This window comes from Candida orthopsilosis (genome assembly GCF_000315875.1).
Source record: "Candida orthopsilosis Co 90-125, chromosome 3 draft sequence".
In the NCBI taxonomy this organism is placed as follows: domain Eukaryota; kingdom Fungi; phylum Ascomycota; class Pichiomycetes; order Serinales; family Debaryomycetaceae; genus Lodderomyces; species Lodderomyces orthopsilosis.
In genome coordinates, this window is record NC_018296.1 from 1,435,509 (window position 1) to 1,451,637 (window position 16,129).

The 16,129-nt window shown below is 36.3% G+C and overlaps 9 protein-coding genes across 9 annotated transcripts; 6 read left to right on the forward strand and 3 right to left on the reverse strand. All coding sequences in view use genetic code 12, as the record gives it.

The window, feature by feature from the left end:
• Positions 1 to 32: 32 nt before the first annotated feature.
• On the forward strand, positions 33 to 2,579 carry CORT_0C06410 (hypothetical protein; the record flags this gene model as incomplete). The annotated part of the gene is made up of 1 exon (XM_003868871.1): positions 33 to 2,579. One exon carries the CDS (start codon positions 33 to 35, stop codon positions 2,577 to 2,579), a length of 2,547 nt encoding a protein of 848 aa, XP_003868919.1.
• A 14-nt stretch (positions 2,580 to 2,593) lies between these two features.
• On the reverse strand, positions 2,594 to 4,666 carry CORT_0C06420 (Kar3 kinesin-like microtubule motor protein; the record flags this gene model as incomplete). The annotated part of the gene is made up of 1 exon (XM_003868872.1): positions 2,594 to 4,666. The coding sequence occupies one exon, from the start codon at positions 4,664 to 4,666 to the stop codon at positions 2,594 to 2,596; it is 2,073 nt and encodes a 690-aa protein (XP_003868920.1).
• A 182-nt stretch (positions 4,667 to 4,848) lies between these two features.
• On the forward strand, positions 4,849 to 5,616 carry CORT_0C06430 (Rrp15 nucleolar protein; the record flags this gene model as incomplete). The annotated part of the gene is made up of 1 exon (XM_003868873.1): positions 4,849 to 5,616. The coding sequence occupies one exon, from the start codon at positions 4,849 to 4,851 to the stop codon at positions 5,614 to 5,616; it is 768 nt and encodes a 255-aa protein (XP_003868921.1).
• Positions 5,617 to 5,872: 256 nt separating this feature from the next.
• Positions 5,873 to 7,384, forward strand: CORT_0C06440 (membrane transporter; the record flags this gene model as incomplete). The annotated part of the gene is made up of 1 exon (XM_003868874.1): positions 5,873 to 7,384. The coding sequence occupies one exon, from the start codon at positions 5,873 to 5,875 to the stop codon at positions 7,382 to 7,384; it is 1,512 nt and encodes a 503-aa protein (XP_003868922.1).
• Positions 7,385 to 7,501: 117 nt separating this feature from the next.
• Positions 7,502 to 8,656, forward strand: CORT_0C06450 (Sgt1 co-chaperone protein; the record flags this gene model as incomplete). The annotated part of the gene is made up of 1 exon (XM_003868875.1): positions 7,502 to 8,656. One exon carries the CDS (start codon positions 7,502 to 7,504, stop codon positions 8,654 to 8,656), a length of 1,155 nt encoding a protein of 384 aa, XP_003868923.1.
• Positions 8,657 to 8,869: 213 nt separating this feature from the next.
• On the forward strand, positions 8,870 to 9,697 carry CORT_0C06460 (Glo2 protein; the record flags this gene model as incomplete). Its single annotated transcript, XM_003868876.1, has 1 exon — positions 8,870 to 9,697. One exon carries the CDS (start codon positions 8,870 to 8,872, stop codon positions 9,695 to 9,697), a length of 828 nt encoding a protein of 275 aa, XP_003868924.1.
• A 1,156-nt stretch (positions 9,698 to 10,853) lies between these two features.
• Positions 10,854 to 11,558, reverse strand: CORT_0C06470 (Oca2 protein; the record flags this gene model as incomplete). Its single annotated transcript, XM_003868877.1, has 1 exon — positions 10,854 to 11,558. The coding sequence occupies one exon, from the start codon at positions 11,556 to 11,558 to the stop codon at positions 10,854 to 10,856; it is 705 nt and encodes a 234-aa protein (XP_003868925.1).
• Positions 11,559 to 12,354: 796 nt separating this feature from the next.
• Positions 12,355 to 13,029, forward strand: CORT_0C06480 (Tim23 protein; the record flags this gene model as incomplete). The annotated part of the gene is made up of 1 exon (XM_003868878.1): positions 12,355 to 13,029. One exon carries the CDS (start codon positions 12,355 to 12,357, stop codon positions 13,027 to 13,029), a length of 675 nt encoding a protein of 224 aa, XP_003868926.1.
• A 245-nt stretch (positions 13,030 to 13,274) lies between these two features.
• Positions 13,275 to 14,654, reverse strand: CORT_0C06490 (Smm1 dihydrouridine synthase; the record flags this gene model as incomplete). The annotated part of the gene is made up of 1 exon (XM_003868879.1): positions 13,275 to 14,654. The coding sequence occupies one exon, from the start codon at positions 14,652 to 14,654 to the stop codon at positions 13,275 to 13,277; it is 1,380 nt and encodes a 459-aa protein (XP_003868927.1).
• Between the last annotated feature and the right edge of the window lie 1,475 nt (positions 14,655 to 16,129).

Sequence of the window (16,129 nt, forward strand, 5' to 3'; positions counted from 1 at the left end):
ATATGTAAAATTATATGTAACATGCTGAGATAATGTACAAAAAAACCGAGAAAAAAAATCTGGTTGTGAAAAACCAGTGCATCTTGAAGTCATCAACTAAGACAATGATTCCACACTTTCACAGAACTCTACTTCCCAGACTACGATCTAGGCATCTTGGGTGGAGAGTGATAACCCGAAGTATATCAATTCCAGCAAAGCAGTCTAAGGTTGTCATTGAAGAACCCCAGTCGTATCAGAATCCGATTACACAACAATACCATGATGAATTTACAACGTACTTGACGGATACAAAAGTGCCAAACAAACTATTGAAGAAACTCATCTACTCAAAAATAGAGTCCTTAGTTGAGCAGCCAGTTGGATTTGAAGGTGTGGATCTTTTAAATTATGTCTTGAAAAATATCAACAAAAATAGATCAGATGAACAAATACCGTTGAAATTATCCATAAAAATATTTGATAGAATGTATGAGCACTTGCTTCGGGCACGTCCTGATTTTCTTGAACGACTATTGAGACAGTTAATTGCAAATGTGAATAAACTACCCGATCAAACATTAATATTGGTGTTGGATTTCATTTCTCGGCAACAAGTGAATGTCGAGGAGATTTATCACCGGTTGGAGTTTCGAATAAATGATGAATTTATGGCAAACTATATTAAACATCTAAAGAATCAAAATAGACTAAATTTCGGTGTTTTTGAGTCAATGAGCAAGATACGGGTGACTGATTCTTTTGTGTTTGGGTTGAATAACTATGTCGAGGGTCTATTTGGCAACAATATACCGGAGGTACATTGCTATGATGATTTGGAGAAAAGCTTGGACAGGGTGCAGATGTTGATTTCCGATGTCATTGAGAACATCGATGTTCAAAAGCTGTCCATTCCGGCGGTATTCACCATCTTTAAATTGAACGAAGAGTTTTTACAAGTTCTGACAAGTTCACAAGCTGAAGTTGCTAGAAGAAAACTCCTTTATGGGCTAGCTCTGAGGAACTCGGAAGTAATCGACTCACTAAAGGAGCTGACTGATCAGGATGATATACTCATTGAATCGCTTTTATTTTCAGCAAGGAAAGACGACGTCAAGTTTTGCAACACGTTGATCGAACACGTGGTAAATGACCTGAAGTACACACTAGCTCTTCAAGTTGAAGCTAAATTGATGAGTGAGGTTCTTCTTCAGCTGGATTTAGAGGCCATATTGAAATCAGAAGATATTTCGAAGGAATCGTTTGAGTCAGTGATACAAGCAGTTTCAAAGTCCCATCCAGGGCTTACAAGCTACGCATATGACTACTATAGACAGAACGGGTTGCAACCTTCAGCAAAAGTGTTTAAGTCGATGCTTGACCTGGCGATAAGTGAAAATGACTATCACCTTGCCTTTAAAATTTTCAATGACTCAACAACCTACATACAATGGCCGGATCACTTTGACGATCTCACCATTTCCAAAACACTAAATGATCTTATACAATGTGTTGTGTCGAATATATCAATCAGAGATTCATTTCTCATGTTTCGAAAAATAAAAGCACAACTACAACAACAAATCAATATCGATTCTATCAATGTATTGGCCACTGCCATGTTAGAAGCAAACTTGGTGGGTGACACTCTCGAAATGCTCAAGAGGGAACTTCCGAAGATTAAAGGTGAAAAATTGAGATTACCTATTGACAAACCATTTGGGTACAAATATCTCAAATTATTCGATACCCTTCACACTTATGCAATCACCAATACATTTGATAAATCGGTGACTAATAACTGGTATTTATTCACGCATTTGTACAAGTATTTCCATATACCAGCTGATCGAATACTTCCAACACTAAAGTTCTTTTGTCAACATGAGAGATGGAATGGGGCTTTATTAATCTTTAATAAAATGGTTGATCAGTATCAGCTACATGGAGATCACTCGTTTCAACCACCTTCATTAGAAATCTATAAGTATCTATTGAACGAGTTTGGTGATAAGTTGTATGAAGAAGGTGTAATTCAACTTCATGATTGGTTGAAAATGGATACAAATATTCCACGTGTTGGATTGGAACTCACAAATGTGATTATGAATGCATATTGTAATTTACAGGATGTGGCAAAAGTGCGTGATTTGTTTATCGCTGCCAGTATCAATGATAAAGTCGATGAAGAAAGTGCAGTTATCATGATTAAAGCTTATACATATAATGATCTTCATTATGTGGAGAAATTTTGGGACAATTTATCAAAGTTTGGATTGATTCCAAATTACGACATGTACAAGCAGTATTTAATTGCATATGCATACTATGGTAAAACAGAAAATGCATTTGAGTTGGTGGAAAAGATTGATGATTATGATTTAAATGTTAACGAGGACTTGTTGCTCAATTTACACAACTATTGTTACATTGAAGATAAACAACAAGAAATAAAAGAGTGGGCAAGAACAAATCATCCCAAGTTGTGGGGGAATGTTGAAAATTCCGGCTTGCTTGTCGAGGCAACCGGGTACAAACCTCATGAACATTTTTTAGTTGATGGATCAACTGAAGAGAAACAGAAACTTATAGATAAATAGACATTCCTAGTATATTATTGACCCAATTTCGTACTATTCACTTTTGTAGCAAATCTTAGTGAGTTGATTGTTTCATTAAAATTTGCACTTAATGGAGATATATTGACAAACATTAGCGTCTTCGAATTCCCTCCAAGACTATGTTTCAACAAGTATGTCAATTTGGAATTTCTATAAGGAATATGTGATCCTTGATTCGAGTTTAAGGAGGATATCACGTCTCCAACTGCTGATAACGATTTATTGATTGCTTGAGTTTCCTTTAATCTTTCACCTTCAACTTGTGAAACATTTATACGTTCTGAACCTGCTAAGTCTATAAGATTTAAAGTTCCAAAAGTTTTCACTCCAGTTGCCTTATTGGAACCTTTAATATCAATAATGAAGATTGAATGCGAACGAGACGACTTATCATTCGATTTCGTAGCAGCTGTGCTTCTTCTTTTATTTACTTGCTCAAGAATTAAATTTGCTTGAGAAGGCGATGTGATGGGTATAGTTGTGATATTAGTAAGTTTAGTCTTGCAGTTTATATCATCATGTTTAATTTCGTGTTTATCGTTCAGTTGAGAATTCAAAAGATCAATAATGTTTTCATTATAAATCTCAATGAATTTCCCACTGATTTCATATTCCCATTGTTGCTCTTGTGCATCAAGCTCTTTAATATCGTCAAATATTTTTTTTATTGACAAAGGAATCATTCCATTTTCTGGATGGGACATGGTGAATGTCTTCCCAGAACCTGTTTGTCCATAGGCAAAGACACAAACATTTGCGCCGTCAATACAACTTTGTATCAATTGAGAATACTCTTCAAAGATGTATTCATTCTCGTGGTTCATTGAGAAGATTTTGTCAAATTGGAATCTGTACGAGTTTGAAGAGTTGGATATTCCAACATTTTCTTTCACGATTGATAGTTCTTGTTTTGCATCTTCATTCAAATCATCATCTGGTAGGTCAAACTTGATGAGTTTGGATTCACCAGGGACAGCTCTGATACGACAAAACACACGAATATTGCCTTTCAAATCCTGCAACTGAGAGTGTAATTTCCTTCTCTTGGTCTCCTGGTCTACCAACTCCATCTTCATCCTTTTGATTTCAAACTTCATCCTTGCCAACTCCTCACTTCGTAACTTTGATTGTTCGTTTAGCTCAGTGACTTGTTTGTTCTTATTTGCTATAAAGTTCCTTGTAGAATCAATTTCCTTCTGCTTTTCAGAGTTTTTGGACTGTAATTGATGAAGTATGGAGTCGTATCTAGTGTACTCTTTTTGCTTACTTGGTATGCTAATTTCGTTAATTTCAATGATCTCCTTCTTGAGGTCACTGATAGTATGCTTTACGGAGGCAGATTTCTCCTCATTAACTGACCTGGATTTTGCCAATTTGTTCCGACGAGATTCAGCTTCCTCTTGGAATGATTTTTTAGCTGCATCTATTCTTTGTTCCAATTCGGTGCCTAGTTCTTCCTTCACCTCTTCAAGACTTTTTACACTACTATTCAACTTTTCAATAACATCCAAATACTTACCCTGTTTCTCCTGGAGCATCTTATCTATCTCAGCGGCAATTTCCTCTTTTTTCAGGTTCAACCTCTCTTGATGTTGCACCATCATCTTTTGACTCGTTATATCAAATTTGTGCTGCAACTCTCTCATGGAAGACTCTTCAAAATCATTCAAATTTTCTATATTCAGCTTCAATTCTGTCAATTGCGTAACTAAGTTTAAGTACTTGCTCTCTAGGGTGAAATTGTTCAATGATTGTGATTGTATCTGAGTTCTTAAAGTTACAAGACTAGTATTCAACAGGTCCAGATCTTGCTCTTTTTCATTAATTTGTTGACGAAGTCTGTGTACATCAGATATCGTAAATCCGGTCGACCTACTAGCTGTTGGTGTGAATTTCCTCATCTTTGTTGTTTGGTGACTTGTTGTTAGGTGATTCTCCCTTAGACGTTTATCAAGTGGCGGAGAAGACAAGATAGTCGACTGTGACTTGTGCCCCATATGGACAGATTGACCGATATTCTCCTTATCTTCGAAATCATTTTTGCTATTCATATTATCAGGTGTCATTAGTGGTAGGGTTTATGTTTTGAATTTGTTGTGGAAATGTTTTGTTTATGTTTTTGATCTATGTCGCAACAATTAGTGTCGTGGAAGTGGCAACAATTCCAAAGTCACAAAGGTCAATATGGCGATGGGATTTTCGAGATGAGTATTTCACTTTATTCACTACCAACTGATACACACCCATAATGCCAAACAATAATAAACCTAAATCTATACTAAAGAACAAAGGGAAACCTGCTCCCGCACATACCACTTCGAAAGCTACTGACTTGAGTAGTCAGCCATCTGATTCCTCAAATGAACTGAGCGAGAAGGAAAACGGCTCAGAAGAAAGCAGTTCAGAGGACATCGAAGATGATTTGTCAGATTTAGACGAGAATGACGAAGTAGATGTTGCTGATGTATCAAGCGAGGATGATTCAGAAGAAGATGATAGTGAGGTAGATTCAGTAGAGGAAGAAGATGATAGTTTCCCATTGAAGAAGAAGCAAAAGAAGAACAAAGACGATGGATCAGAATCCTTCGCAAATGCGTTTAATTCGATTATAAATTCCAAATTGAAAGCATATAATAGAAAGGATCCTATATTAGCAAGAAATAAGACCACCTTAAAGAAACTTGAGAGTGAAAAATTGGAAAACAAAGCAAAAAGAGCATTATTATTAGAAAAGAAGCAATTTCAAGACAAGCATAGAATAAAACAATTATTGCCAGCTGCTACAGAAGGATCTGACTCGAATCAAATACGGGAAATTTTGGATAAGGAGAGACAGATGAAAAAGATTGCCCAAAAGGGTGTAGTCAAACTTTTCAATGCCGTCTTGGCTACTCAACTCAAAACTAATCAAGAGATTAGCAAAGTCCAAGCTGGTCAAAGCCGAAAAGAAGAATTGATGACAGACGTGTCGAAAGAAAAATTCATGGATTTGATTGCAGCTGCTGGTGAAGATTAGAAATAAGTGATGTTTTATGATCCCTCGGTATTTTATTGCTTCTTAAGGTTTAATGCACAATTTCTATTTTTAGTTTGCGCTCTCTTGTAAATCTCTTGTATGTTATTGTATTCTTCCGAAAATTAATTCAGTCTCTCTTAATTATTAATAAGCAAAGTGGGGTGGGTGAGCATACCGCATCCCTTATAAATAACAAACACTTCACCTATGGGAACAATTTTCGTAAAGGTTTAGCTCCAATTGGTAATGATTCAACATGCAGAGATTTGGTAGTACTTCAAGTCACTCAATTGACCATTATGAACCATCAAGATCAACAATTCATCGTGATTCAGGAGATTTTTCACAATCAAGTGACGACGAATCTTCAATTGAAATTGTAACTAGACAATCATCACATAACCAGTCTGTCAACTCCCATGATTTGGAACCACTGCAAAGAGAGCCACTAACTGGTGAAGTGTTGATGACATCAACAAACCCACCAAAAAATAGATGGAGAATATTTGCGTGTGTATTGTTTAACTTTACTGGAGGGTTCAGTGATGCTGCGCCTGGTGCATTATTGCCCTACATTGAGGCGGCATACAACATCAACTATGCAGTCACCTCCTGCATTTGGGTCAGTAATGCAGTTGGTTTCATAGTGGTGGCTTCCATGTCTCACAAAATTCAACCATGGTTGGGAAAGAGGTATTGCTTCCCCGTAGGCAACTTGTGCAGTTGTATATTTTATGCTTTAGTATCTAGTGGTACGGTGTTCCCCGTTATCGTTGTTGGGTTCTTTTTCGGTGGTTGTGGCTTTGCCATGGTTGCGGCGCAGTGTAACATCTTTCTAAGTCGGTTGGATCAGCAATCAACGTATTTGTCTTACTATCATGGTGGTTATGGTATCGGTGCAACAATATCGCCATTGATTGCAACCAGTATGGTGAATAGAGGCATTGCCTGGCATTATGTTTACTTGATTTTGTTAGGCATGATGGTGGTAACAGGATTCAACTTGTTTTATTCGTTTGAGAATGCAGATGAAGACTTGAAGCCATGGGACCATGATGAACATGTGCATGAAGGAATTGAAATGGCTGATCTTCGTGATAGAGGTGACGCTGGAGCAGCAGATGCAACATCCAAACAACGCCTGGAAATGATCTTGGCTTTACAAAACCACGTAACGTGGTTGATTGCATTCTTTTGCTTGTTTTACCAAGGTGCAGAGGTTTCTTTAGCTGGTTGGATTGTCACCTACTTGTTAGACTACAGGCATTCAAGTGAGAAAACTACAGGTTATGTGGCTTCTGGCCTATGGGCAGGATTGACAATAGGAAGATTGCTACTAACACGCCCCATTCACAAATATATCGGGTTGAAGCGAGGTGTCATTGTTATTTCAGTATTATCGATTGTATTAGTAGGTTTGACATGGGGCATCGCATTGTTTATTCTTGAGGCTGTATTGGTTTCTATAGCAGGAGTTTTTATAGGACCCAATTATCCATTGTTAGTTACATTCAGTGCACAAAAGGGTCTAATCCCCAGGAAAATTCAGTTGGTATCCTTGACTATAATGACTGCGTTTGGATCTTCTGGTGGAGCACTATTTCCCTTCATTGTTGGTTTATTGTCTGAAAAAGTTGGTACATTTGTTGTATTGCCCGTGTTTATTGCTTTGTACACCTCAATGACTATACTTTGGTTAATGTTGCCTAATTTAGAAAGACGGAAGGAGTCAAAAGGTAAGTTCGCCTTTTTAGATAGAATTTGGTAGGTTAGAATTAGATTGTGTAGTGGATATAAAATTGAGGAAACCCTTGAAAAGTGTGCGAAATATTTGGAATTAGCTAGAATTTGTAACACGTAGCCACCAGACCTACCCAACGCAGCCATGGCCATTGAGAAATTAATTAAACAAGGTGACGAGGCAATTAAGTCAAAGGATTTTCTAGGGGCCATCCAGCTGTTCTCTCAAGCAATCAAGGAAAACCCGCAAGCGTTTCAAGCATTTCTCAAACGTTCAGTAGCATATCAAAAGTTGAAAAATTTAGACCAAGCTAAAGGAGATATCTCTACAGCATTTACAATTGCAAATTACAGAGGGAGAAGAGCAGATATTGGCTTGTGTTATTTCAAGTTGGCATTGGTATATTATCAGGAAAAGAAATTGAAGATGGCTTTATCACAATTTAAAAAGGCTCAAGAGTATGATTGTAAAGAATCAACGATTGAGTTTTGGAAGAATAAATGTGAGTTTGATTTGAAGAATCATCCAGAATGGGATGTTGAGGAAAGTGATGATGATGACGTATTCCAAACTGATGATCAGGATATAGTTGAGGAGGAAAAGAAGGATGTACCAAAGATTGAAGAGTTGGGAGTTGATGATGATGAGGAGAAGCAGAAGCCAAAGGAACAGCCGAAAATCGAAGCAAAGAGCTCAACGAATGTGGATGTCATCAACAAAATTGCACCATTGAATGTAAAGATTAGGGATGATTGGTATCAAAGCAACGAGGAGATTATCATTACGATTTATGCTAAAAACGTCAAGGAAAACAAGTTAGATGTCCACTTTGAGGAAAACTCTGTATCTATCTCATTCCCAGGTGCAAATGGATCTGAATACAATTACAATCTAGATCCTTTGTATGCTGAAATCGACGTTGCGGAATCGAAATACAAACTCTACTCAACCAAATTGGAAATCACCTTGAAAAAGAAGACACCGAGTAAATGGCCATCTTTGGAAAAAGAACACGGCAGCACCACTCAAGAAGAAGCCGACACAACTGCATATCCAACCAGTTCCAAAAAGAAAATCAATTGGAATAATTTTAAAGTTGATGATGATAAAGATGGAGAACAAAAGGATTTCTTCCAAACTTTGTTTAAAGATATGGATGAAGATTCAAGACGTGCAATGATGAAGTCGTATGTGCAAAGTAATGGTACAGTGTTGACTACTAATTGGGAAGAAGCTCGTAATAAGGAATTTGAGACTTCACCACCCGAGGGAATGGAAGCTAAGAAATGGGGTGTATAAGGGGTACTCTTGTTGCTCCTAGATACTTAAAAACTTGTATAGCTGATAAATGTTGTTAATTTGTGTATTTTAACTCCGAAATGTTGGGGTAAAGAAGTTTCGCAGTAACGGAGTTTATGCTCACAAGATGCTTAACATTTTTTCTGGTACCTCAGTGTTGCTCATGTCGGAACTTTTGCCTCCACAATTAGCACACAATTCATCTTCAACTGAATGATCTTTAGGTCTTTCACAACTTCAAGAGTTCTCAATTCCATCACACAATTTCGTAAAATGCATATTGAATCAATTCCTATGAGATGGGGGCTGGGGGATAATTACTCTTACTTGTTAATTGACGATAAATCGAAAAATGCTTGGTTAATTGATTCAGCAGTTCCTGAAGAAGTTACATCATATATCAATTCCAAGAAGCTCCAATATGAATTGAAAGCAATTGTTAATACCCATCATCATTATGATCATTCTGATGGTAACCCATATTTCCATAAAAAGTATCCTGATTTGCCAATTATTGCTGGAAAGGATTCTCCATTGGTTACATATACTCCATCACATGAAGAAGTGATAGATTTGGGGGATAATTTATCCATTACTGCTTTACATACACCTTGTCATACTCAAGATTCGATATGCTATTATGTCAAAGATGCCAAAACGGGTGAAAAGGCTGTTTTTACGGGAGACACGTTGTTCATTAGTGGCTGTGGTCGGTTCTTTGAAGGCACTGGTGCAGAAATGAATGTGGCATTGAATAAGATATTGGCGAAGTTGCCTAAGGATACTAAAGTTTATCCAGGACACGAGTACACCAAATCAAATGTTAAATTTTCAAGCAAGATTTTACAAAATGACGCCATTGTAAAGTTGAAATTGTTTTGTGAGGAGAATGAATACACTACCGGTAAGTCGACCATTGGTGATGAATTACAGTATAACCCATTTATGAGGTTAACTGATCCACAAGTGCAAGAAAAAACCGGGTTGGTTGATCCCGATAAAGTGATGGACAAACTACGTGAAATGAAGAACAACTCATAGTGTGTACTGTAATTAATGGAATTTTTATTTATTTATAGGAACATGTAGAGAAACTCGTTGTTGATCTCTATTTTAATGTGTATAGTATTGAAAACTGAGTTTTGCTGAGCAGGATCGCAAAACTTCGGGCAAGGAAAGAGTAGATACCAACGAAAGTGACAGCGGTGATTAAATAATCGCTAAAGAAAATGTTAAAGCTCCATGTCAATAGTATTACAATACATTCAGCATATCCATTTTAACTATTAAAGAATCGAAATCAAATTGTGCAAGTCAAGTTTCTTAGTGACACCGACCAAACGGGAATTGCAATTGCGGTCAATTATAATCATCACACTAAGTTGACATAATATCCTCTTATGCCACGCTGTCAAGAAACAGTTCACCATAAAGCATCAACATGAAAACCTTTTTCATTAAAAAAGAAAGGAAGACCGCCATCCACTTTGAAGTAAACCTTCGATAAGCTTTACTCAAAAATTACTAACCTTCGAAATCACTTCATTCGGTATCTCAAAAAAAACCTGAAGGATCCAAAAGAAGGCATGCAACAAGTAAAGCAAATAGCTACCACTTCGTTTGCTATAAAACTCTGAACAAATCTAACAGACACATAGTTGAATACCAATTTAAGAAATTTTTAGACCCATTTAATTTTATCTTCTACTTTTCTTTACTTTTGTGAAATTGTGGTTTCCATTTATACACTTCGTATTGCATTACAACCAATCGTATCATCAAATATAAGTAGCTTGATTCTTTAAAAGGAGTGAGTCCTAGTTTAAAGCTTCAATCTTTCCTATTGATAAATTCCTCGATTTGGGTTAAAGACACACGCTTTTTTTTTTCCATGAACAGGTTTAAGTTTTGTTGTTTGAGACTCTATTCAATTGAACAATCAAAAGACGTTATTATTCTTGGAAAACAAAATGTGAGCTGCTCCTGTCCATACCAAACACGCTAGCCAATGTATCGATTTGTAGAATCAACGGTGAATAGCGTACACATTACATGGTAAGTTATTCAATGACAATTACAAACGAGTCAGTCCTTTCTCTAATTTTAAAATTCACACAATGTTTCAACATAACACCGTATACTTACAACCCCACTAAACGGTCCTGCCTGTGATTCCCACTCTCAGACTTTTATTGCTTCACAATCGTACAAAGTTTGGCTTCTTTGTATCATCGATCAACAACTCCGGTTGCCAAATTTCAATCAATTCCAAATCATATTCAAATTTCCCCATGGCAAATTTCTCATATTCCTCAAATATACCAGAAAGACACCATCCTTGAAGTAATTTTCTCATTAACCCAATAAACAATCCAGTACGGTGTTTGCCTTTATTTGAATGGATTAAGATGGGATAGTTTGATTTATCAAGAATTAAATGTAGTGCTGTGGTTAAACTTTTCAAGCTTTGTTCATTTTCTTGTGATTTGTTGAATGGCTCTTGTGATGATTCGATTAGGAGGTTATGGAATGTGATCCCATTTTGACTCTCAATCCAATTGACGTATTGATTGAAGATCTCAGTAGAGCCGTCTTTATCCTTCTTTTTTTTCTTTTTGGTGGTGGTAGAGGAGGATATTTCATGCCCCAAGTCACCTAGGTATATAATTGTCTTTAGATTAAGTTGTTGTAAAAAGGGGTAGTTGATTTCCATGGGAAAGCCAGATCGATAAATACCATCTTCAACTAGTGAGAAGTTCAATGGTGGGACAAGATTTAGATGAATCTGTGATTCTATGATTGTTGGTGGTGCGGGTTGATCTTGTATTGATTTGCTCTGTGGTAGAGTAGCTGAATCTTTATTGGAGGATTCTAGCTGAGATGGCGGGCTTGCATCAGTCATTGCGTAGTAATTTAATATGATCCTTGTGTATTGGATTTGCTGGCTAGTTGAATTGAGTGCTGTAGAATTGGTATCGTTAATCCAAAAGCCCGACAATTTTCCTAGATCTTATTTATATGCAGGTCCGTATGCATCTATTAATAACGATTGCAAATTCTCAACTACCTTATAAGTAGGTATGAAGAGTGTGAGTATTCAGTATAAGTTTGAATATAACGGGCTGGTACACTAATCCTTGTGCCGTTTTTTCAAGGGGTATGAGCTATGCAGTGAAGAGTGAATATCCATTGTATTTCATCACAATAAAAACCAATGTGGCAGAATATTTCGAAGATAAAAATGCATATCTATGGAGACAGAATATTATGCCACTAGCTTGGACCTCTCCAAGTTTCTAAACCTATTCAATGTATAAAGGTATATAACTTTTAGTATTTTGCAACTTCCCATCAAGATCTTCAATTGTCGCATTTCCATTCCAATCAGTTACTTTAGTCAGAAGAACCAAAACGAACAAAAAAAAATTTTAATTTTTCAAAACCTGAAGAACTCATTGACAAACGGTTTTTGCATTCAGGACTGAAAACTTCAATACAAGTACAAGTGGATATTGCTATAAGTTTGGGTTATATCTATCATTTCAGGGAATCAGCACATTCAATCTTTTGCTTTTTGTCACAACGGATTCCACACTAAAAGTGAAAGCTATTTTCCCGTATTACATCATCAAGTATTGAGGTTAAAATTCATCTCGTAAACACATATACATATATACACACAGCACACATAACTCACTATGTCCTGGATATTCGGTAAACCACAACAATCATCATCAACTGATGACTCACTTAAAGAGAAATTGGGATTCGATCCAAAAGAAGTCTCCGATGTCCAAACCATCATATCAACACCTGGCTCAATCAACACCGGCAATAACGACACATCCAATAGCTCCTCCTCCTCCTCATACGCAGCTTTACTCCATCCATTGGCTGGATTAGACAAGGGAATCGAATACTTGGATCTCGAAGAAGAAAAATTAAACCAAGTTGAAGGATCACAAGGTTTAATTCCTAGTAGATCATGGACTGATGATTTATGTTATGGAACTGGTGCCGTATACCTTATTGGATTAGGACTTGGTGGATTGTCAGGTTTCCAACATGGTTTAAAAACATTACCAGCAAACTCACCAGGAAAAGTTCAATTGAACCACATTTTGAACAATATTACCAAGAGGGGACCATTTTTGGGCAACAATGCTGGTGTTTTGGCCTTGACTTATAATCTTATTGATTCTAGTTTGGATGGTGTAAGGGGTAAACATGATGACGTGAATTCAGTGGTGGCGGGTGCATTGGCTGGTGCGTTGTTTAGAAGTAGTAGGGGTTTGAAACCTATGGCTTATTCGAGTGTGTTGATGGCTGGTGCTGCTGGATTATGGTGTGGTATTAAGCACAGCTTAAAGTAGAAAAAATAGGAAAAATAGGGGAGCTTGTGGGGTGATGATGTATGATAACTTTTACGATGAGAGTGATTTGCTTTGTACATAAAAGATGGTTATTGCATTATTTTATTGATGTGATACCGCAAACACATGTGTAATATTTGGGCTAGTTTATAATAGAAATCCATAACTAATGTGTATTTAGACTTGTTGTGTATATTACTCTATAAGATATCCACCTTTTCCTATATACACCAAGCACATCAATTTCAAACAGCTTGTACTTTTTGCTCATTTACTTGGTTAGTGGCTACAGCTTGAGCTTCAAGTTTTGCATCCGCATCGATACCAAACGTCTCTTCGTTTTGTTGCTTCTGTTGTTTATGGCCTCCTTGTATCTTTTGCCTCTTTTCTTTATGTTTTGGTATTTCCATAGTTCTTTTAGTTGGAGAATCATTCAAATCTTTCAACATTTCATCTTCATTCCAATTTTGAAAAAATTGTTTAATTTCTTGACGTCGTTGACCAACCACAGAAGTTTCAAAAGCAACTGAATCATTGAAAAAATTCAGTTTTTGACAATGTTTATTCATAATTTGGAAAATTTTATCCTTCAGTTTCCCTTCTTCGTCCGAGCTCAATTCATCAATGACTTTCTTCATTTGTTCAAAGTTTTTCAGTTGGGAGAATTTCTGATAATATTTCGATTTTCCAGGAATGATATTCATAACCATAAATTTGATACCGGAATACAAATGATATTTTGAACCAATTTCATAAATTTCGTTGATTAATTGATGTTGTGGCTGTACTGATTTCCCACTCTCCAGTTTGACAAATACTGATGGATTGGATTCGGCAGCTTCAGCAATCATGATACTTAGCCTATCATTATTTAAAGCTTGTTGAATCGTCTCTAAATCCAACCGCGATTGGAAATTTCCATTTAATATCACACTTATTCCATATGATTCAATCAAGGGAATCAATTTGGGTAAATAATTCCAGATAGGATCTTGTCGATTTCTCATTATTGGAGTACGACAATGTATTGTCAAATTAGCAATTCCAGTAGTTGAACAAATTTGCTCTACTAATTTCCGCGACGCTTCATAGTTGGGTAATAAACGGATTTTACAACTTATGGGTTTACCGTTTGGTTTACCAACTTTGGTGACCAAATTGTTCAAAATTGAACAAAGCAAATCAGGAGTTTTCAAAAGTTCAGCACCCATTCCTGAATGAGTTGAAAAGGATTTAGGACATCCACAATTTAAATCTATTCCATCGACATCTTGCACCACTTTTTGGGCAGCTTCAACTGCTAGATCAGGATCAGAAGTACCCAATTGTAAAATGAGTTTGCCAGTTTCATCAGAGTGTTTTCGAAAAACAACAGTCTCGTGGTGAGCTTGCTTCTTTGCATTGTTATTATTGTTGCTGTGATTATTCTGCGCAATGTAGTCAATAGTCCCTAGTTTTGTATTTTCAACCCGTGTAGTTGATATCAATTTCTTGTCAATCAATTCCGGAGACCAAACTAAATCACAATCGTATTTGAGCGCTAGTAGTCGCATTGGAAGTTCACCACTTCTGACCATTGGGGCAAGACATACTCTATTAGTATAGTCGACCATCCTCTTTAGCATACTCTTACCAGGGAATGTAAACGGTCTAGAGTAAATAAGTGTTTTCTTGATGCAGATGATCTTTGAAAAGAGCGTTATTTTGGGCAACGGTACACACCCTAAGACATAAAATTTTTTGTTTATGTCGTGTAATCAGTGTCGCAAGAATAGATATCACCCTTTTGTGACAAGTAAATTGGCTGAGGAAGCACAATCAAAAATTGTTCTTTGTGAGAGGATCACATAATAAGGCATCCTATTTAGGAAGTATAGATCGGGGTTTACAATATTTTAACTAGCAAAGTTTGGCTTCTTTGATATCGAATGATGAATTCGATTTCCTCAAGAAAAGATGTTCTTGCCACCCCTCTATGTCATTTTGGGAGTGTCTATCTTTAACATATACAGCAATCAATACTGAAAAAGTTACTAGCAAAAGGTGTAATTATTGAGTAGTGTATTAAAAGTCACTTGAGTTAAACTTTTATTAATCGTATCGTATCTGAAGACATAAGTGTATTTGTATGTTGCTTTTATTGGTCCTCATATATGGAACATCAAACATATCGTACCATTTGAGTGTTATACCCAATCAATGGATTGTCAAATGTAAGAAGAAATAAAAAATTTCATTTCAATATTCCTTGTGTTTACAGAAGAAATAGTCTTAATATGCAGTAGCATGGATACAATAAGAAATAATGCGTCATTACTAAACGGAAAAAAAAAATTCTTCCTGTTTTTCAATCTTTTCTGGTCTGAATAGGAATTTATTCAATTGGATTAGTTAGCCCGTATTAGCAATTGAGTTTGAAAAAGTTGACAGTTACATCGATTAGTTTACCAATGGCATGACCAAGTAAAAAAATTCCTGGAATCAGATGTATTGTGGATTCTCAAAAGTGTATAATATATTTCCTTCTCTTAAATCTACCCCACCTCCTCTACTTCGATAACAAACTGGACCATGCGACGAAAAAATAAACTAACAACTTTTGGAATTTCTTTTTTTGTTTTGTGACTGACTGACGGACTGACTGACTGACGGACTGACTGACGGACTGACTGATTGATTGATTGGGTGACTAGCACAATAAAAGAAGAAAGCATCACAGACACAAAAGTGTCTGACACTTAAATCTTGTGTCATGCGTTATACATATAATACATTATTGAAGGAATGACTATAAGGCACAGCAAAAGAATATATTGAGGAATGACTATAATACCAATTGTAAAGAATTGCACATACAGTGTCATAAGAACTGTAAATACAAACCATTACTACGGGTTGTGGCAAAAGGTTTTACTCCTAATACGGAGATATCGTTTTTATTTTTTTTGTCTTACTAATGTCTTCTTAACATAATGGTATAAACCCACATAATCTAAAGTCTATTGTAGTATTTAAAAGTATAGCGCCTGTTTCATTGCATAATTTTTTTTCAAGAAAAAAAGCACTGTCATTTCTTTTGCAGGTTGTGCCATTGGCTCTA